This window comes from Pseudorasbora parva, chromosome 3 (genome assembly GCF_024679245.1).
Source record: "Pseudorasbora parva isolate DD20220531a chromosome 3, ASM2467924v1, whole genome shotgun sequence".
Taxonomy (NCBI): Eukaryota; Metazoa; Chordata; class Actinopteri; order Cypriniformes; family Gobionidae; genus Pseudorasbora; species Pseudorasbora parva.
In genome coordinates this window covers 23,623,588-23,646,450 of record NC_090174.1, presented here as the reverse complement: position 1 = coordinate 23,646,450, position 22,863 = coordinate 23,623,588, and the positions used below count along the sequence as shown (strand labels likewise).

General features: G+C 37.1%; 1 protein-coding gene across 6 annotated transcripts in view; it reads right to left on the bottom strand.

The window, feature by feature from the left end:
* mctp1a (multiple C2 domains, transmembrane 1a) overlaps positions 1-22,863 on the bottom strand; it is a 259,323-nt gene that overhangs the window by 128,161 nt on the left and 108,299 nt on the right. For all 6 annotated transcript variants that reach the window (XM_067438205.1, XM_067438204.1, XM_067438207.1 and 3 more), the window contains exon 2: positions 5,247-5,364. In XM_067438205.1, the coding sequence (XP_067294306.1) occupies positions 5,247-5,364 (118 nt within the window). The remainder of the gene's footprint in view (positions 1-5,246; positions 5,365-22,863) is intronic.

Here is a 22,863-nt window from a genome sequence, read left to right as displayed (position 1 = left end):
TCAAGGTTGGATCTGGCACACCAGAGGGTTTTTCCTTTTGCCTTGCAAGTGACAACATTGCCTGTAATGGGGACAAAGTCCTCAGGCTGGACCTTAATGCTGAGGCAGAACGAATCTGTCATTGACTTTGATTTTGCAGTTGCAGAACTCTTTTGAGTGTACTGTAACATGCTTTTTGTTTAGAGTGTTTGTTTAAAAAAAACACTTTTAAAAAACACGTTTCTTTTTTAGTTGGGTTACTGTACAACCTGAATTCTGGAAAAGTTGGGACATTTTTAAATTGAAATAAAATTAAAACTAAAAGACTTTCAAATCACATGAGCCAATATTTTATTCACTATAAAACATAACACATTAAATGTTTAAATGTAGACATTTTACACTTTTGGACATTTATCCACCCATTGGGTTCATTTCAAATTTGATGCCTGCTTCAGGTTTAATAAAAGTTGGCACAGGGGCAACAAATGGCTGAAAAAGCAGGCAAATTTTGATTCAGATGGGAGAACATCTAGCAACTAATTAATTGATATCAGGTCTGTAACATGATTAGCTAGAAAATAGATCTCTCAGAAGTAAAGATGTGCAGAGGCTGTGAAATCTGTGAAAGAGTGCGTAAAAAGATTGTGGAATACTTTAAAAACAATTTTCCTCAACATCAAATTGCAAAGGCTTTGCAAATCTCATCATCTACAGTGCATAACATCATCAAATGATTCAGATAAACTAGAGAAATCTCTGTGTAAGGGACAAGGCCTGAAGACTTTATTGGATGCCTGTGTTCTTCGGGCCCTCAGATGACACTGCATCACTCATCGCCCTTATTGTGTCAATGAAATTACTAAATGGGCCCAGGAATACTTCCAGAAACCACTGTTGGTAAACACAATCCGCCTTAACATCTGCAGATGCCAACTAAAGCTCTACCATGCAAAAAGAAAGCCATATGTGAACATTGTCCAGAAGCGCTGTTGTGTCCTGTGAGTCAAGGCTAGTTTAAAATTGATTATTTTATGTGCGAAAAGTGTTCTATGGTCAGACGAGTCCAAATTTGACATTCTTTCAGGAAATCACGGACACTGTGATCTCCGGGCTAAAGAGGAGGGAGACCTTCCAGCATGTCATCAGCGTTCAGTTCAAACGCCAGCATCTCTGATGGTATGGGGGTGCATAAGTGTATACGATATGGCAGCTTGCATGTTTTGGAAGGCACTATGAATGCTAAATGGTATATAACAGTTTTAGAGCAACATATGCTCCCCTCCAGACGACGTCTAATTCAGGGAAGGCCTTGTGTATTTCAGTAAGACAATGCAAAACCACATACTGCAGCTATTACAACAGCATAGCTTCGTCGTAGAAGAGTCCAGGGGAAGAATGTGCCTGATCTTTCACCTATAGAGAATCTTTCACCAAGTGTAAAGTTCTCTGTTTAAACATTTGTTATGTTATTTACACTCACCTAAAGGATTATTAGGAACACCATACTAATACTGTTTGACCCCCTTTCGCTTTCAGAACTGCCTTAATTCTACGTGGCATTGATTCAACAAGGTGCTGAAAGCATTCTTTAGAAATGTTGGCCCATATTGATAGGATAGCATCTTGCAGCTGATGGAGATTTGTGGGATGCACATCCAGGCAGGGCACGAAGCCCCTGTTCCACCACATCCCAAAATGCCCTATTGGGTTGAGATCTGGTGACTGTGACCAATTTGAAATGATTCAAACTTTGTGACATGGTGCATTATCCTGCTGTAAGTAGCCATCAGAGGATGGGTACATGGTGGTCATAAAGGGATGGACATGGTCAGAAACAATGCTCAGATAGGTCGTGGCATTTAACTGTCCAATTTTGGTAAGCTCGTGCAAATTGTAGCCTCTTTTTCCTTTTTGTAGTGGAGATGAGTGGTACCCGGTGGGGTCTTCTGCTGTTGTAGACCATCCGCCTCAAGGTTGTGCGTGTTGATAGCCTAGAAATCTAGACGCACCCTAGCGGCAGCAAATCTAATCTGCTGCAAGTGTCATCTAGCAACTCTCAATATACTTTTGAGCTGTAAACGCCAAACTCTGGTCGGCCCAATCACATCGTGTATAGAGTCGGTGGGCGGGGCTTAAGATAATGTTTTTCGAGTTGCGCTTGCGTGCTTCTTCTAGTAAACACAGAAACTGGCGAATGGCGGTCTTTCGAATCGGCTTTGACCGCAACTCTGGAAGACTTGGAGTTAAGCTTTTCTCTGAGAAAAGAACAAAGAATGACACTGAAGAACGGCACCGACCGGATACGGTGAAAGTTTAATCTTCCAACTAGCTCTGCTTCACCTTTGTTGCTCTGGTTGGTTGTAGCACTATCCAATTTTGTGCATGCTGTGCAGAGGGAGTTTGAAAGACAACCATTTATCCTAGCCCTCGGATTGAGCCCTGTCAATGGTAAGTTTCCAGACCAAACATCTTGATGTTGGTCTGGCTTGTCAGGCTAGTGTGTTGAGGCTTCACAAATGCTTTGCTGCATACCTCAGTTGTAATGAGTGGTTATTTCAGTCAAAGTTGCTCTTCTATCTGCTTGAATCAGCCGGCCCATTCTCCTCTGACCTCTAGCATCAACAAGGCATTTTCGCCCACAGGACTGCCGCATACTGGATGTTTTTCCCTTTTCACACTATTCTATACACTAAACTCCATTCAGTTTGGAGTTCAGGAGATTGTCTTGACCAGGACCAAACCCCTAAATGCATTGAAGCAACTGCCATGCGATTGGTTGTTAGATAATTGCATTAATGAGAAATTGAACAGGTGTTCCTAATAATCCTTTAGGTGAGTGTATGTTCTATTGTGAATACAGTTTTGGCTCATGTGATTTGAAAGACTATTAGTTTTCATTTTATTCAAATTTTAAAAATGTCCCAAAATTTCAGAAATTCGGGTTGTACAACAAAGAGCTTAAATTGCCAGTCAGATTTACTGAATAGAATGTTTGTGCACTTGTCACTGCATATTTCACTCACAAATTCTTCTCTTTTTTTTGGTAAGCTGGTAAGCTGTGGTTTAGTAATATTAGCGAATTGTAAATAATCAACAATAACGTAAGGAATATTAATATTACTGCTATCAGCCAGGGTCACATTGTAACATTATCTATATAGTCTGTGTAAATGAACCGCACGTTGGGTATAAGAAAAGCACATTATGAATAAAATGTATTATTATGATTATTATTATAACTAGGGATCTTGACCAGCATGCACTTCTATGACACAGGGCTGAGCTAAGCACTGTAAATACCGCAAAATCCTTCAGTTAAACATATCCTTTTTGATTAGACTGGATAAACAGTGGAAATGAGAAGCAGCAGTGGTCACTGGCTTGTAGAGAGCGCCAGTTCAATTCTTAATAAACATGGTAATTTCATTCTCGTGTCTGGAGTTAATCAAAGAGATAATCATACACATTGGAATGGTAATTTATACAGAAGCATAAAGCAAAGTTTGTTTGAAAGTAAAACTTGCAAAATGTATGCAAAGTTAAATTTTAGCTATTCAAATTTTAAACTACATCACATGGATGAATAATTTTAATCTCGGTTGTGTATTCTATTATTGTTGGAGGAAAGCTTGAGATTTTTTTGTCTCACGATTACTCAGGATTCCTCTCAAGGGAGAGCATGACTGACTGTCTGACTCACACACACAACAGAAGCCGGAGTCTCCAGGGCAGATGAGCTGCCGAGGTCTCCGCTCATTATTTCAGCGCGTGTGTCTATTTGTGTGAGTCGAAAAGAGAGGGAGTATGAACAGATCTGCGCCACCATCCATCAGCCGCTAATGAGGCCATTACTGCTCCAGTCTGTCCCTCTGCCATTCAAAAGCACTAATGCCCATCCTCTCACCTGACACCAGCAGCTCAGAGCAGGTCTGGAGTAATGGGCAGGAATGTAGGAGTCATTGTCTGCTGAGATACACTTGAGTCAAGGTGACCACGGCAGAAGATCTATTTAGCCTTGCTTTGTCTATATCTGTTTGTTCACTCTGCAAAATTTACCACTCAGAATCAGAAAACATTTAATGTTAGCAGAACAAAAAGGGGGCGCTAGAGGTTCAACTATGATTAGTCTTAGTTATTTTGATTGATATGAAGTAAAGAGAACGCTAGACCAAAAATGAAAATTCTGTCATAATTTAGTCGCTATCATGTTGTTTTAATCATGTATGACTTTTTAGTTTTTACAATACAATACAATACAGTACATACAATACAACTGATCAATGGTCATCAAAACATTTTAGTTACCTAAATTTTTTTAAATAACTTATTTTGTGTTCCACAGACAAATGCAAGCAAGTCGTTAAGGTTTGGAACCACTTAATGTCGGTAAATTAAAACAGAATTCCATTTTTATCTAACTATCCCCTTTAATCAACATTATGAATCTCACATTGATTTTAATATACTTTTTTGTGGCCATTTAGTCATCACACTAAATACACTAAATACACTAAATACACTAAAGACACTAAAGACACACACACACACACACACACACACACACACACACACACACACACACACACACACACACACACACACATGTTGGTCTATGTGGTTTACAGGGACTCTCCATAGGCGTAATGGTTTTCATACTGTACAAACCGTATTTTCTATCCCCCTACACTGCCCCTGCCCCTAAACCTACCCATCACAGGAAACATTCTGCATTTTTACTTTCTCAAAAAAACATCATTTAGTATGATTTTAAGGCCATTTGAATTATGGGGACATTTGATATGTCCTCATAAACCACATTTATAGAGTAATACCAGTGTAATACCCATGTAGTTATACAAATTTGTGTCCTCATAAACCACATAAACAGGCTCACACACACACACACACACACACACACACACACACACACACACACACACACACACACACACACACACACACACACACACACACACACACACACACACACACACACATACATAAACCTAAGGATGATGTAGTAACTTATATGAATTAAACCATTTCTTTCAGGATGTTACCTTCACTGAAATTTTTGTTGTTGTTTCAACTTGTTTTAAAAAGTGTTCGGGCTGCCTTACAATGATATGTTTAGTCAACATGAAATGTGAAGTTGTACTAAGTGACAACTTGGGTATTTGAGTTGACTAAATTTAACATTTCAAGGTAGCACAAAGAACACAAAGAAAAGAAAGCAAAATAAATGTGGTGAAGAGGGCACATACCTCCCCTGTCCCTGATGGCCAGATTATTGCCCTTTTTCAACACAATGTCCAGTTGATACATTCCGGGCTTTGAAGGGGGATGAAGTTCTTCATTACTTGCTTCCACAATATTGATGCCCTACAGGGGGAGAGGAGAACAGTGAGGTGGTCAGACAGGTACACACTGCATCGGGATCTCAAGCAAGCACTTTAGGGAATCTACACCCAGTTTAATGTTTAATGTTATGAAGGCTTAGAACATGAAGTTTTGGTACACCATCTTCTCCCACCAATGTACTGTAGAGCAGCTCAAGAGAACAGAAATAGCTCTGCTTCAAGGCTCCTTCTCTTAACTGTAATATCCAGCAGCAGAGAGAAGAAAGGACATTTGCAGTTCACTTTGCCCTCATAGTTGCATAATCAGTCAGCCTCTACTATCATAAAATCCAGACCTCACAACCTTGAGATTTTCAAAATGCCCACAGTCCTTGCTTGCCTTCCCTTCCGGGAAACTTCAAGCTGTGCAGGTCTGGAAATGTTGATAATCTGCTTATGTTGTCATTAGAAGACTATTTAACAGTTACCCTGTCACTGAGCAGGTCATCAAACCTTGACAAAGGTTTGATCAGAAACATTAAAACCTTGATTATATTGCAACAGAAGATGGAATGCTAATTTCCAGATAATATGGCTAACTATCAGCGGCTCTTCTTTGATTTACAATGTTTGTCTGCTTATTCAAAATAAAGCTAGTTTGTTACTCAGCAAGAACTTATTACCTGAAGCTCCTCCGAGTTTACAGTATTTACCCATGTGAGAGTGTCTGGCTCCAGTCTTTATAACAGTATTATCAGCAACATTCTGTATGAAAATGCACCTTTACATTAAAATAACAATAAAATAACTGCTGTCCCCAGTTTCTTGTAATAAGAAATATTCTGCAGTGTAACTGTGCGGTGTATGCTAATAATCTTTAAGAGACTCATGGAGACATTAGTCCACAGTAGTAAATTCTGGTTTGCAACTGCTAGGGACTTGTGGTGACTTGACAGTAATCCATAAAGCATCTACATCCATACACACTTGTGATCCAAACACCAATACACACACAATTTGATGTTGTAATGGACTTTTCTGAGACTTGGGTGAAAATTCAGATGTAGTTTTTATTGGGGCAATCCATAATCGTAATAACAAGCGAGGGTCAAAACCACAGGGCAAACAATCCAGGTAAGTCCAAGACACAGGTAAACAGGGAAATCCAGGGAGACAAGAAGAGCAAAACCATGAGAGGGAAAACCAGAAATAACGTTCAGAAATACAGAGTGACACTAACAAGACTTTGTAACGAGTGATTGAATAAACAGGGTTTATAGGCAGTTAGGCCCAGATCAGATAGATGCGGTTTTGCAGCCTTTTTTGAATAGATTTCTGTTGGCAGATCATGATGGCAGGTATTGTTTGATCAATGATCAAACAATAATGATTCCAGGCAATGGGTTATGGAAAGTGTAGTTCATTATGGGAAAGTAATGTAACCAAGGGCACTACAGCTAGTGGATGTAACAGATATAAATAAAACTGCTGGTTAGCTGTTGATGCCGTGTAATGTGCTGTCGGATTTTTGTTTTCTTTTTACAAATAAAAACAATGAACACAACATTCAACTACTTACAATAAAACTTAATTCCCGGTTTCACAAACAAGGCTTAAAGTATTGGCTATTGACTAAAACACATGTTTGAGCTGAAAGCAACTTGCACTGGCATTTGACTTAAAATATGTTTTTTTTTTTTTTTTGGTAAATCAGTAAAAAAAAAAAAAAAAAAAAAAAAATTCTAAGGCACATTTATAAAAGCTACTTAAATGTCCTAATTTAACTTAAGCCTAATCCTGGCTTAATCTAAGCCCTGTCTGTGAAACCAGGGCAAAATGCTGCAGTTTGAGTGCTGCAAAGGGGGAACATTATAAATATTAAAGAAGTAGCTCACTTCACAATTAAAATTGACAGATATAAATGCAGCTTTAAAGGGCTGCATTTGATCTCAGCCGAAGAATACAGGTCTTACCTGGCGAAACGATCTGTCATAAAATTTAAAAAAAATTAAATAAATGTATATACGTTTTAACCACAAATGTTTGGCACTGCGATGCGCCACGTATTACGTAATTACGTTGGAAAGGTCACACGTGAAAGTCGCGTCTGACCAATGACCAATCATTTCACTAGACCCTTATTCCTCAGTTGGGATCAAGTAGAGCCCCTTGAAGCTGCATTGAAACTGAATTTGGACCTTCAACCCATTATAATACATTGAAGTCCACTATATGGAGAAAAATCCTGGAATATTTTCCTCAAAAACCTTAATTTCTTTTCAAAGGAAGAAAGAAAGACATGAACATCTTGTATGATGTGGAGCGTGAGTAAATTATACAAACTTAAAAATGAAAGCATTTCACTAGTGGAAAAATCTCACTGTATCTTTAAAATGTTTCAAATAAGCTAATTTGAGATAAATGCAGCTCTAGTAATCAGTTCCATAAAGTATTTCTACATTGAAAAAGTTACACTGGTATTACACTATAAATGTTGTTTATGAGGACATTTGAAATGTCCTCATATTTCAAATATATGTTTTTTTATAGCTTTTCAAATACTAAATGGGAAGGTAAGGGGATAGAAAACACGGTTTGTACAGTATAAAAACCATTACGCCTATAGAGTCCCTGTAAATCACATAGACCAACATGTGTGTGTGTGTGTGTGTGTGTGTGTGTGTGTGTGTGTGTGTGTGTGTGTGTGTGTGTGTGTGTGTGTGTGTGTGTGTGTGTGTGTGTGTGTGTGTGTGTGTGTGTGTGTGTGTGTGTGTGTGTGTGTGTGTGTGTGTGTGTGTGTGTGTGTGTGTGTGTGTGTGTTTTACCCTGGTGGGGAATTTAACCTGAATGCACACTGACACGGGCACAAATTGAGGTCCCCATGATGAAACAAGCTTATAAATCATACATTAGTGTAAGGGTATAGAATATACAGTTTGCACAGTATAAGACACATTAGATCTATAGTGAGTCCCCTCAAAGATAATTAACCAGACACTGTCATATTCACAACATATTTCACTTGAATAAGTGCAGAAACACATTCATCTCCACACTGCCAAGAGAAGTTTATTTTCATCTCTTTTTTTATACAGACTAAGAGTTAATCTTGAATAAAACAGGACCATGACACTACTGTCACTCAATTAACACTGTTTATTATGCCGTCTCAAAGAATGACAAGAGGTTTGGAATGTAATTGTGCCCTCAGGTGGCCTACTTGTTATTGTTGTGTTTGAGAATTTCATTTCCGTTTTAGTTTGCTCATTATAACAGATTTCTGTTGTCTAGCCATAGCTGGCTTTAGGGGCATTATGGATATGAACCGAATAGGGCATCATTAAAAGTTTCACATCAGAAATTTTCAATCATATTTTTTGAGTCACACTTATTAAGCACTAGGCAATGGCAGCCAGCCTTAAAACTATTTTTAGATTATTTATGTAATATTATAAACGAGAACATAACTGGATTATATAGTAAGTAGTCAAGTATTATCCATTGCAAATCGATATGTGGGCTTACAACAGTTTCTTATTCACAGTCAAATAATTTTAATATAGTGAATAATGACACTGAAAGTACTAAAATTATGATATAGTTAGAAATTATTCAGAAATGTTCACAATATAGTGCAAAAAATCGAATTAAGAATATTTAGGTTTCAAAATAATTAGCTTTATTTAGCTTTCAAAATAATCTCTCCCTCAACTGAGGGAGAGATTGTGGATCCAGTACGGTACGCCCATCAAAACCCAGCGTTCAGAAGACAGCCTCAAAACCAGTGTAGAAAATAGCCTGTTACTTATTAGTTATGATGTTATTTTAAGTAAAAACCACACAAACGTCATTAGTTGACCTCAGACAACAGTATAAAAAAGAAAAAAAGACAGTTCATGACACCTTTAACAAACTTTTTGTTACATAGTCACCTTTACATATGTCGTATTTCTATTTAAATCATTTAATCAGAAACATATATTTCCAGGTTTAAATCATAGACTGTAAAAGAATATGGACATAGTATCCGTGATGTTACCCATAGGGTTCTGCAGAGCAGTTTTGAAGTGTAAAGTAGGCTGTTGCCATCTTGGCAGCGCGTCACTCCCAGATAAATGAAAATGGGTAAATAGGCGGGACGTGGAAAGAGCTGAGGTGACGAACAGGTGAGGTGACGATGACAAACAGACAGCAGACAAACAACTAATTCACCTGTCACTCAGTGGCCATGCCCTTAATTATGAATTATAACTTTAAAACTTTAAGGCTTTATATATTTTTTAAAAAAAATCACCCCCCTCAGTTGTCATTAAGGGTAAAAATAGCCGTAAAGACAAAAAACACATTTTGTAGGCTGTAAACATATTTTGTTTTTGTTTGTTTTTTCGGCCGTAAAGTTAGACATTTTAACATGGAGCTCAATGAAATTCTGCTCCCTTTTGGAGCTTGTTGAAATAACATGTTGAATCCTAGATCATAACAGTCCTTTAGTAGATGTGCTTGACAGTTGACACTGTGGCATATACATTTTAGCTTGATGATATCATTTAGTCCACTCATTCCTAAGGTCAGTCTTCATTATTAGCTGACACACCTGTGGGTTTCTGCTGAGAGCATCGTTTAATAGAGACACTCAGTTTAACCTTTGGCTGATACAACTGTCCTTATACGTCACACCTCTGTGCTGCATCTCTCTGAATGACTCCTTTTTTATCCAACCACCTCAAACTACATTCTGCAATAAACCCTTCAAATGTATTGCTACATTTATAGACATATTTATCTCCCCCGATTCTGTCCAAAAAACATTAACATAGTGCTCTGTCCTAAATGCAAACATCAGGTGACACACACAGCTGTCCAGTTGTAAGAGCTAATGAGCATCTTCTTTGTATTTTAAAGTAACCTGACTTCATCATCTAACCTGACCCCAAAATCATCTAAAACAAAGTTTATGAAATATATGGAGGCTATAAAACCATACTTCAAGTATAAAAACTACTATCAAGATTTACTGTTAAACTATTGTTGCCATTTGAGAGGCAGTAAATTATGTTGGATCTATTGTTTGTTATGTGCATAAAACACATTACTCACACGAGTCAATAATTGGGAAGAGAAGGAGCAAAAACCAACGTTTGCTACAATACATAAAGATAAATAAAAGTATCTTCTCTTACCTTTCTCTTATATTTCTCCAGGGTCAAAAAGCATTTAGCGGAACTGATCAGTGCTTTGCATAATAAGCGTCTCTAATGAATAAGAGATGACGGGTGATGAAGTTTCAGCCTCTGGAGTCTTACATACAGTAAAGAGCTTATAATGACCGGGATGTATGATATTCCACTCCACAGGTACATGGGCATAATTTCACTGGACAGATGGCCCGGGTAAGAGAGGGGTCAGAACAGCACACAGTATTTGAGTATTACATTCTGTATATGGGTCATTGACAAATAAGGCTTAAAAAAAAAGGTTGTTGGTTTTTTTTTTGTTTTTTTTTTGTTCCCCAATCTTTTTAAAACTGATGTAATGCATAATTTTAAGTCATGAACAAGTTTCAGTTGTTAAATAACATTAAATAATGTTATTAAAATAATGTTATGTTATTAAATGTTTAAATAATTATTATTTTGTACTGTTTTTTATGTCAGCTGGTACAACAAAATAGTTGTATGTGTACTGTAGTTGTACCACCTGGGGGGGGGGGGGGGGGAATCTAGTATTTGAGAGAAATCTACAAACCTGTTTACTGTTTGTTATGTTTACAGTTTTTACCTTGTCAATTCATAATAAAAGACCCACATTTGCAGTTGTGCCATTCTGACATTTGAAAATATACAAATTGCTGGTTAAAAGTTTTTCAATGATCTCAACAGCTTTAAAACTACTGATATTCGTAAAAATGTGTTAATATTACTAAAAGGATGCCATATTATTTGTTTTTAAGTAATTTTATTTTATTATTAAGGCAATATTTTAAATAGTTTTCCCACTAAAAGGTCCACCCATGGGAACCTTTCATGTATTATCTAAATGTACTAAAAACAAGCTTGCTAAATAGGTTTTATAGAATAAAGTAATGCATGTCATTAATTTATCATATTATTTAAAAGGAAATAATGCACTTGGACACAAAAATATGCACATCATGTTACTGACCCATGTATAAATGTGGTAATCTTTGGTAATCCATACATCTCTAAAAGAATATGTGTTTTAATGGCTATGATTTTTTTTATTGTATTTTATTTTTTACAGTATTTAGAGAAATATAAGAAGCATTTACTCTGCATATTAGGGAACACAAACAAACAAATGATCAAGTTATTGAATGAAAGAATGAATGAACATTCCCTGAGATTAATAAATGTTGTACAAGATCAGTTAAACTATTACCTTCACTGATGTCAACACTTTCCAGTCCCATACACAATTTTTTATGCACACAGAAAAATCAATCTATTTTCAAATTTAGTTAGACATGTCTACATGAAAAAAGTGAATAATTAAATAAAATGTTTATTATTATTATTATTATTATTATTATTATTATTATTATTATTATTATTATTATTATTATGTTACTATTTGTTGATCTAATCCACTAGTCAACAGCTATGTTTTTTTTTTGATCTACCTATTTTTATGTAAATGTTGGGATGTTGCATAAAAAAAATGCTGGAAGGAAATGCCAAGATGTGCATAAAAAAGGGTTGCACTCAATTAAGGCAGAAATGCTTTTTATCCGATAAGAAATCTTGTGCATAAACTATTATTGAAAAACAATTACTGAATGAATCCTTCGATATGCAAGCAAAAAAAACCAACAACAAAAAAACGACTAACCAGCTGACCAATTTCATTGCACAGCATCTCAAAAGCTGGTTTGGTCATTCTGAAATGCCTGAGCGAAAGCCTGTCATCAAAATGTTTGGGTATAATAACCTCCTAGAATTGTCTCACACGGTTGTGTACACAAGGTATCCGCCTCTGATTGTCAGATAACATGACAGCATCTATTGCCTTTCATCTATGCGCTCTGAGGCACAAGTCATTTGATATATGAAAAAAGAGCCACAGTGGCTTCCTTGATTGCTCCAACTTCCATTTTTATTTCCAATATTTGTGCCAATTTCCAGGAAGTGATCATTTTGTTATCTAGAACACACAGATGGAAACGTTGCTTTATTCGCAAATGTTTTATACAATATTTCAGTTTCAACGTTAACATAGTAACTTTAGATGGAAATATAACAGTGTAATTTCTTCACTCTCCAGTCACAATAAAGGTAAAAACCTTTAAAAATAAAACAAACAACACTTAGACATGCTCCACCTATAAAAAAGAGTCACTAACCAATATATGATCTCTACATGCCTCAGCCAACTATCTGTTTATATGAGACCCCCAGCTCAGTTTCCAAAAAAAATGTAAGCTGAGGCTTTGAATGACTGATGATTGAAAAAATGACTGATGATTGAAGTGAAATATATGAATGTATGGGAGCTTCTTCACAGAAGTATTTTCCATTGCATGGCGGTTGATCACAGTATTAGACACATACAGTGGATTGTGTATGGAGCTGCATGAAATAATAGATGTGCTCTTATTTGGCTACACAGGATAGATTTGTTTATTTCCACACACTGCAGGTGGCAAGGGATAAATTGCATTTGCATTGGTGTATTATTTTAAGGTTAGCCAGGAGAGGTTCCGATGTAGGTCACACTAATGGAGGTGAACAGAGACTTGGAAATAATATAAAGGGATAGTTCTGTCATCATTTACAATTTTGTTCCAAATTTTATTTTCTCTACATAAAAAACAGAAAAGCCCACATTCAGTGAAAATAAGTGGTTGCCACAACTGTTAAGCTCCAAAAAGGATAAAATGTGCTGTATTCCAAAGTTTACCAAAAACAATAACTTTATGTAAACAGACTTCACTGTGACACTATTCACACTAAACTCTCAATAATGCCTTTATATATAGTTCATATTATAAATATTATAAAAACTCAATGAAAGCAACAAAGTAGATCTAATAGTACACTTTCGCCTTCCATTGTGTAAGGAACAATCAATAACCGCATAACAGCACACAGTGGACATGTCTGGACTGTCTCCAAAAGTAATTCTATTTGACTACCATGATTGATAAATGCGACAGAAATATGATCAACATCTCTATTAGAGTGACAAGCGGCCATCTGGCTAAGAGCTTTGGATAACAACAAATGTGTTGTGGGCCATTACAGCAATATAAACTGTAACGCGTGCACACACACCACTCTTTAGCTCCACTCGCGGCACGTATTCCAAAGCTTTGCTTTTTTTGAAAGAATCGGTACAGCTTATTTTTCTTTTATAAATCTAATCAAACTAAAGACTTTATTTTTTTTTAAATATGAAGAATACATTACTACTCTATAAAGATAAACATGAGATTGGCTGAAACTGAAAAAATGTGTGTTATACCCTACACCCCCCGGCTCTGTACTCTGTAATCTGTACTCTGTACTCCGCTCATTTCTGTTTTCCTTCAGTACTCTTTCTGGGATTGCGGTATATTCTCTGGTTTTCTCCGGTCAAATTTTAACCGGTCCAATCAGCGAACAGAGGGAGTGGCTGAGAATGATGACATTGATGCCTTGCGCTAGTTTAAGATGACAAATGTCACAACCAAATGTTAGCGACTGGTTATGGCAGATCCAGAGATGTTCTGGGCAGATCCAGAGATGTTCTGGGCAGATCCAAAAGTTTTAAACTTCAACAGAGAAATTAGTTTAATAAATAGAAAATCTAAATATTATTGTATCTGAACCATATAAAAAACAATGTGATAAATCATGAAAATTGATGTGTATCACTGCGTCATCACAAATAAAACACACACAATTGCCCAATATGCTTACAATATATTTTAATAATATTTGAATAAAGATTGTCAACTCTCAAAAATGTTTATTGTATTAAATAAAAAATTTAATTTCAGTGAACTCAAAATTTTAAGGCAACCAGGTAACTTATTTTTTAAATATTTTTTATAGTGTAGTTGTTCAAGCATACATTTTATACATATGCTATCATATATTTAGAAATAAGATTTTAGTTAACTGGGTTTTGCATGATTCTTTGATACTTTTGTAGTGTATAGGTTTAGTGAAGTGTACTAAAAACAAACATTGGCATGCCTGTCCTTCAATTTGATCCACAACTTATACATAATGAAATTCATTCATTCAGCAACACCAGGCGAGACGAGTGTTGTTCAGGCAAATTCACCTCTACTTTATGATGGGTTACAGGAAAATTATTCAGAGTTGCCACCTGCCGTTTAAAAAAATAGTACAGCGGTGAGTGTGTCAAGTATAAATGCCTCATCCATTTGGAGGTGCATGCACAGTTAGTGGAGGCTCGCAGAGCAGACTGCAGAGCCAGGCAAAAGTAAACAAGGCTTATGAGTGTACATGCCCTTCTTTTTACGTGTTGCTGTTTTCTATAGAAGAAAACAGCAACATGAAACTAGATGGAACTCAATGAGAGCTAAATAATAAAAAATAAGAAGATGCTACTGTGTATCAGAGCTTTAACTGTAGTAATACCACAGAAGACTGCTGTTCAAAGAAACATGCCTCTTTATAATGCTTGGATTCCTAGTATAAATGACCCATTATCCTTTCTAACCTTTGTAGTTATTTTCCATGCAAACATTGTAGGTCAAAGGGTATTCCATTTATAACTTTGCTAGACTGAGCAGGCCAGTCTTAATTTTACAAGGACCTGAAATCATGAAATGTATGCCTATGTCAGGAGTATGTTTGGTTAATTGTGTTTTAGGGCCCCTTTACATGACAACGGTGTAGTAAAACCAAAGTTTTTAATTTGCACTTTTCACATACAATCGACAGCATTGTCAAAGTGATCCACGTTCACAAGGATCTGACTAAAAACGCTGTATTATTCACGCAAGACCAAATTTGTCGATGCCATTTTATCAATAAACAGTACGCGCCTTCGGACTGAACTTTGAACTGCGTTTTTGTGGTTTACACAGAACCAATAACAGTATGGTATTCAAAACTTTGAAACCTGTTTTCAAGTGTTTGCGTTTCCAGGTCCCCAAAATGCTGTTGTCTTTTATTTATTTAAAAGACAACAGCATTTTGGGGACCTGGAAACGCAAACACTTGAAAACAGGTTTCAAAGTTTTGAATACCATACTGTTATTGGTTCTGTGTAAACCAAAAATGCATAGAAAGTACTCATTTTCATTTGAAAACAGTATTTTCTATAGTTACTGATCATGGCCTAGTTTGTTTCCACAGTCACTATAGTTTCACCTGTATTTCATTCAGCTCCCTTTGAGTAGGGGAAACGCTTTTTGACTTTTTCAGTTTATGTAAATAAACTTGTTGTTCAGAGTATTTATTTTTTCCCACATTAATGTTCAGTGATATCTTCCAAATATTGTTTGTAAACTTTGAAGAATTTTTTCTCTAAATAATGTTGATATGGGAACTAGTAAATACACTAAGTTTTGTCATCCTGGCATGTGTGGAAATTGTAAACTATATGTGTTACAACTAGCCCATGTTAGATTGTGCCCCACTCTCCCCTATGTTAACACGGCACCATTTTCAACTGAAAACTGAAATAATTGTTTTTGGCTGTTCATTTACATGACAATGGCTTTTTGGGGCCCTGAAAAAGCAAGCTTTTGAAAATGGGTTTCAAAGTGTAAGGTTTTGAAAACGATGCCTGTAAACGATGTGAATTGTTGAAAGCAGTGACATCATGCACATGCGTATGACATGTTAACGCATGCATATTACGCTTTGCGCTGTGTGTTACAAAGTGACATCGCCAACTACTGGCCTGGCATGCACAATACTGCTTTTTTGTCAGTTTCGCAGATCCGTGTGAACAGAGATTCGGAATGGAGAAAAGAGAGGTCTCTGTCTTCATAGTGCGCTACAACCACACAATACAGTGACAGCCTACTGGCCATTAGAATTACATGAATAGTAAAACCTAAATGTTATCATAAAGAAATTACATGATATGACACCTCTCCTATTGTCTTCACCATTCATTACAGCCTGTCACGTTTCCCCAACTATTCTGCGTAGGCTTTATTTCATTATCACTGAAATGTAATTAGTACATGGGCATCTCAAAGAGGTGAACAATAAATTAAAATCACAGCATTCAATGTTCAGTCAAGAGTGATAATGTAGTCTTTTACTCTGACAAGTACAAGTTATCACATTAACTCTTTATATAAATTTTAAACCTGTTTTCAAAGCATATGTGAATGGACAGCTTTTTGAAACCATAACTGAAACCATTTGCAGCAGGAAGATAAAGGTTCACTGAAAAAAGGCATAGTTTAAACAAATTATTCCATTCAATGGCTGTATTTTTTCTGGAAGAGTTCTTGGGCCAAATAATTGTACCAAGTGCAAAGTGATTCCAAGTGCTCCCTTGAATGGCTTGCAATATTCTTTTCACTTTGCAGAGATAGATAAAGTCTCAAAGCAATGCAATGTCACCTCGGTTAATGGATTCTAAGAGCTGGTGGGACCTATCTGTCACTGATCGGTTACAGTCTGTTTTATCTGTCAGTGACCCACAACACAGGACATGACGCAGCTCTTCACTATATCATTCATCATTGTCTTAAGGGGATAGTTCACCCAAAAATGAAAAAAAATTATCTGCTAACACCTAGGGCATACAAGATATAGGTGACTTTGTTTCTTCAGTAGAAACACAAATATGTTAAGACATATTGATGTCTTAAGACACAAACCGATTGGTTAGTGCAAGAAACTTAACAGTATTTATATAATTTGTTACTTCAAATACACCACTATGTCCAACAGCCTTCACCGCGCGATCACTTCCGGTGAGTGAGGTCAGTGTGCAATGTACCTCACTTATCAGAAATGATCACTCGTTAATGTATTTTTATTCTCATAGATGCATGTTACCATTCACATGCATTATATGATCAACAGACTGCAACGGTTGGAGTTAAAACTCTTCATTTTGTGTTCTACTGAAGAAAAAAGGCACCAATATCTTGCCCTGGGGGTAAGCAGATAAACATAAAATTTGAATTTTGTTTTGTTGACCTATCCCTTTAATGAAATCACAAGTACGGTTTTCTAATATGTCCATTAAAAATTATTTAAAGGTGAACTATTATGCAAAATTCACTTTTATAAGGTTTGTGTGTCCAGTGTGTTAACAACCAGCCTATAATGGTAAAAATCCACCCAATACTTTTTTGTAATCCCCATCAATCATTATCAATCTTTCGTAAAACGCTGTTTCATATTTCCCCCTACTCCTACACTGTAAAAAATTATTTAGAAAAAACGTTACCTGGTTGCCTTAACATTTTGAGTTCATTGAAATTAAAATTTTGAGTTAATACAATGAACATTTTTTGAGATTCGGCAATTTTTATTAAAATAATAAAAGTTTTTGTAAGCATATTGGGTAATTGTGTGTTTTATTTCTGATGACACAGTGAAACATGCCAAATTCTGCTATTTTCATGATTTATCACATTTTTTATGTGGTTCAGATACAATAATATTTTGAGGTTCTATTTATTAAACAAATTTCCTTCATTGTATCAACTCAAATTTTTAATTTCAATAAACTCAAAATTAAGGCAACACAATTTTTTTACAGTGTACGTAAGAGTAGGGAAACCACACGCATGACTGTTAATGATCTGCCCTTTTAGCATAGACACACACACACACACCCCTGAGTGAGAAGCACAGAGACCACCATTTCTGTTTACTCGCTGTATTAGCTACCAAGAGTATTACAATATGTGCCAAAAAACATTACAAATTTTCTGTAATTGGAGGTATCCAGTTTCTCCATTGCATCTGAGCCACTGAGGAAACCGTGTTCGAAATACATTTTTGAAGGAAATGGTCCCGAAGAAAGTGATTAAAATGTTATATATTTGCACAAATAATTTTACGCATGACTGCTTTGCTGGATTGGAGAAAAAGTTGTTTCTAAGGGATGGGTCAATACCAATGCTTCATGCTCTAACTTCAGACAAATATGAATGGCACTTCATAGTTTGTGAATGTTTGCAAATTTCCTTTCTGAATGAGCTTTCCAGAATGCTGTACGGGTAATGTGGCTAAAGTTACCATAGTCACTGATTGTATTCACAGAGACTAGAGCTATGTCATAAGTTTTACCCCGAAAACACTCACCCTATGCGTAATTCATAACACACTTTTATTGTGCATTGTACCTGCATGTGGCAAAGCTGAATAATTTTCCTGTAACCCATCAGAAAGTAGAGGTGAACATTGTAAATTTCCTTTTTTTACATTCCCACACAAGCACCTATATAACAATTTATGGATTAAAGGTGTCATGATCTGGCTTTTTAAATTATTTTATACTGTTGTCTGAGGTCAACTAATGATGTTCGTGTGGTTTTTACATTCAAAAACATCATAACTAATAAGTAATAGGCTATTTTCTACACTGGTTTTGAGGCTCTCTCCAAAACGCTGGGTTTTGATGGGCGTGCAGCACTGGAGACTTGGAACTAAACGCCCACGGCTAGGATTGAATAATATTTGCACATTTAATGAGCTTAAGCTCCGCTGTCAGTTCACATGACGGAGAGGAGAGAATGAGGGAGAAGCGGCAACCAGAATGATTCTCTTGACCATAGGGCTCATAAACGTCTTTATCAAACAAACACAATGATTCATTTCTCATCGACGCGCGATTGATTGGACTATTATTTTTATATTACACATAGCCCGCAAGATCAGACGATATAAGCCGAACCGAGATGTCAACTCGAGAGAGAGAGAGAGAGAGAGAGAGAGAGAGAGAGAACAAGAACGAAATATAATGAGATTAATTAGTTTGTGAGCCCTGGCCCATACGTGTCTGAGTCCAGCGTGCTAAAGCTATGTTCTGTTAGACACGTACACATTAGCAAAACGATCTATAACAGTGCAATACTATTACATATAAAAACACGTTTTACTCACATAAGTGTGATCCAAATCCAGCATCGACCCCAGATTTGTTTACAAACGATTCCGCAGTGAAATGAAGTGAACACCACTGTCTTCCCCATGTGAGCTGGAACTTATTAATATTATGATCTGATTCCGAAGGAAGCTTATGCAGCGACTGTGTTCTTCCACAATATCTTGCTTGCTATCTTCTTCCACATGTTTATTGCTGCTGGCTTGTGATCGGCCGAACAGCTCAAAGAGTCGGTGGGCGGGGCTACTAAATTACACGTGCTGTAGAGGTGTGTGTTTCATCGCGCAGTGGCGTAAGTATGAAGCACAGGACCGTTTGCTGAGCCTGGTGTCTATAAAAGTTTTTCTTTGACTAATGGGTCCTGCACACTGTGCGATTTTTCAAAATCCTTTGCGAATGTCTCTTGTCAGACTGTACGAACATGATCCTCCATGTAAGCCATGTCACACTGTAAGATCTCAGTTGGCATTAAAGGGGGGGGGGGTGAAACACTCAGTTTCAGTCAATCTCATGTCAATCTTGAGTACCTATAGAGTAGTATTGCATCCTTCATATCTCCGAAAAGTCTTTAGTTTTATTATATTTATAAAAGAAATATGGGCTGTACCGAGTCTTTCCGGAAAAAACCGAGCGCCTGGAGGCGTATCGTGTGGGCGGAGCTAAAGAATGACGAATGCGCAAAGCGGTGACGTCCTCAAGCGTGGACAAACCCATGGCTATCGAGCTCAGCTAATAGATCCAGAATCTAATTCGGAAGTAGTATTCTGAAATAGAAACAGCAACAGCAGGACGTCCGTCTCTGTGGTATGGACTGTATTTAGTGGCCTGTCAACATTTGTGTGTCTTTACTCGCAGTTTATGAGGACGATTCGGTTTATGGACTATTGTATGAGACTAAACCTTAGCAGTAGCAAGTAAAACAGTTTTGCACGTCAGACTAGTGTAACGTTATACAGAACAACAATGGAGTCCGTTAGCGCATTTGAATGACGAAGCACGCGATCGTGTCGTTTACTGATGTTTACTCACGCGACGATAAGCAACAGCACAGACATTTGAAGCAGTTTTACTCACCGGCTGCTTTCAAAGCAGGACCGAACCTTTATCGCTGGGACCGCTCCGTCAAAAACACACTTCTTTGGTATGATTTGGTGAAGTCCTGACAGCAGTGAATGGTGGAGATCCACTTTGCGATGCGACTGAAGCAATGTTGTGAAGCTTCCCGTCATTTCTGCGTTCAAATCGGTTCAAATGCAGCGCTGCCTTCCCGGAATGCTGTGCTGAAGCATTGAAGACGCTTGATGTTACCTATAGGAATAAAGTGGAGCGCGGTGCGCGACATAAGTGTTCACGGACGACTGGATCTGCAACTGAGAGATTGTTTATGGGCGTGCATTTCCTCTCTCGCTCTAGTCACGCGCGTGCGCACCCTACCGGGAGAAGAGCCCGTACGGCCCATACAAGGACCTTCCGGTCTATTAACGTCAAGCCGAGCCATACTCGAAAAAAACTCTCCGAAACTTGTGAGAAACCGAAAGGAGTATTTTTAACACAGAAATACTCCCTCAAACGTCCAACATTAGTTTTTGAAACTTTGTCTATGTTTAGGATGGGAATCCAAGTCTTTAACAGTGTAAAAAGCTCAGTATGCATGAAACAGCATTTCACCCCCCCTTTAATGTCAGACTGAACGATAGTGAAGGCGCGCTAAAAACGGACACGCACAAGAAAACTCGTCCGGCGTTTTATATCATCAATGAATGACGTGTTTGGTGACAGTGATCTGCATTACACGCGGGACTGAAATGCTGGCTACAAAGAAATCTCTAGCTCTCGTTTTGGTCATAGTTTGTCTTGAAAAACTGAGATATTTGACTGTCGTCGTAGGAGAAGTCACACTGTTGGATTGTGTGCCAAATCTTCTGACACTGCCAGAATTTCATCTGAGGTAAAATTTGATCGCAGTGCTCATTAATCGGCTGCCGGTGAGCTTTGAGTTTTCTTCACTATCGCTCATTTTTATTGCTCCACTTCACTCCAATCCTCCAAGCCTGTCAGTTACTGACTGTAAACAACAGCACCCAGAAGCCCGGTCTGCAATATGCATGCGCAGCATTACGCATAACGCGTAAGCATTATATAGAGAATTTATCAAACTATTGTTATCGTTTTATCGAGGAAAATTATATCGTAATAATTATCGTTATCGTGTTATCGCCCAGCCCTATTTGCCGTTATTGCAAGGTTAGTGTGTGAGGTCAGATGACGAGTGACAACGCGGGGAAAAAACAAAACAAAACAGAGACGGATGATGGACGTAAAACTGAAGGCACTCCTGCCCAAAGAAAACAAAACCTTCATGTAAATACCGTGATCAATGGGACAGCGAATTTAATATTTCTGAAGAGGAGCAGGTGGGGGACAGTCACGCGTTTAATAACTGCGACTTTTGTAACTGAGCATCTCACATCCGCGACAGCAGAAGATATTTTAAAGTGACAGTAACCACCTATAATGACAATGTAAAGAACTAAAGTAATTGCTCACTAAATATGCTTTGCTCTTGACTAAATAACTTCAGTAGGCTACCTTTAATAAGGATTAATCTATATATAATTCATAACTTATGCTGTGCAAACTGATAACAATGTATGTATATTTCCTACTTGTTAAGTTGTTATACAAGTAGGAAGAGCACAGGTACAAATTAAAAGTATTATTATTATGGGTCTGTGAGGATTTATAGCCCCGCCCAAAAGTTGACAGGTATGATTCTGGGGACACCAGAGATTTATATTAAATATTGTGAAAGGGGCATAATATGTCCCTTTTAAGACTTAATTTATTTACAAAATAAGTCACATGTCAAAAAAGGAACAATAAAAGTGACCAACATGAGTAAATGACAATAGGTTCAATTTAAATGTGCAAGTTTAGTCTCAGATAAAATATGAAAAGTTTTCAAAATGGCACAAGAGTGGTATTTCAATGTTGTTCGACCATGTTGGTGATGCAGGATTCAATTTGCTAGAATTATGTTTCCATATGAGAGAGTGTCACACAAGCTCATAAAGTATTGTGTATTTATTGGGTAATTCGGGGTTGAGCAATTGAAAAGTTTCTATGGTAAAAAATGCATCAGATAAGCAAAGAGCTCCCTGAGAAAGCCAGTGAAGATCAATCTAAGCAGCGGTGTAGCCAGACGGATTTCAGAACTCTTCTAATGTGCCCTAGTTTATGAACTACATTATTCACATGTTTACGGTTTCATTTTGAAGCTTCGCTCTCCATCACATTGAAAGCCACTGTATTTGTTTCACACTTTTTCAGCATGGGGAAAGGAGTCATTCATCATTTGTTGGATACTGTTTATTGTGTTAAATGTTTAACTGAAATAGTGAAATGTAAGGTACATCCTAGCAGCCACGAAAATACCATGAAAAAGTTTATTTGAAAAAATGCCCATAACAAAATATCTCAT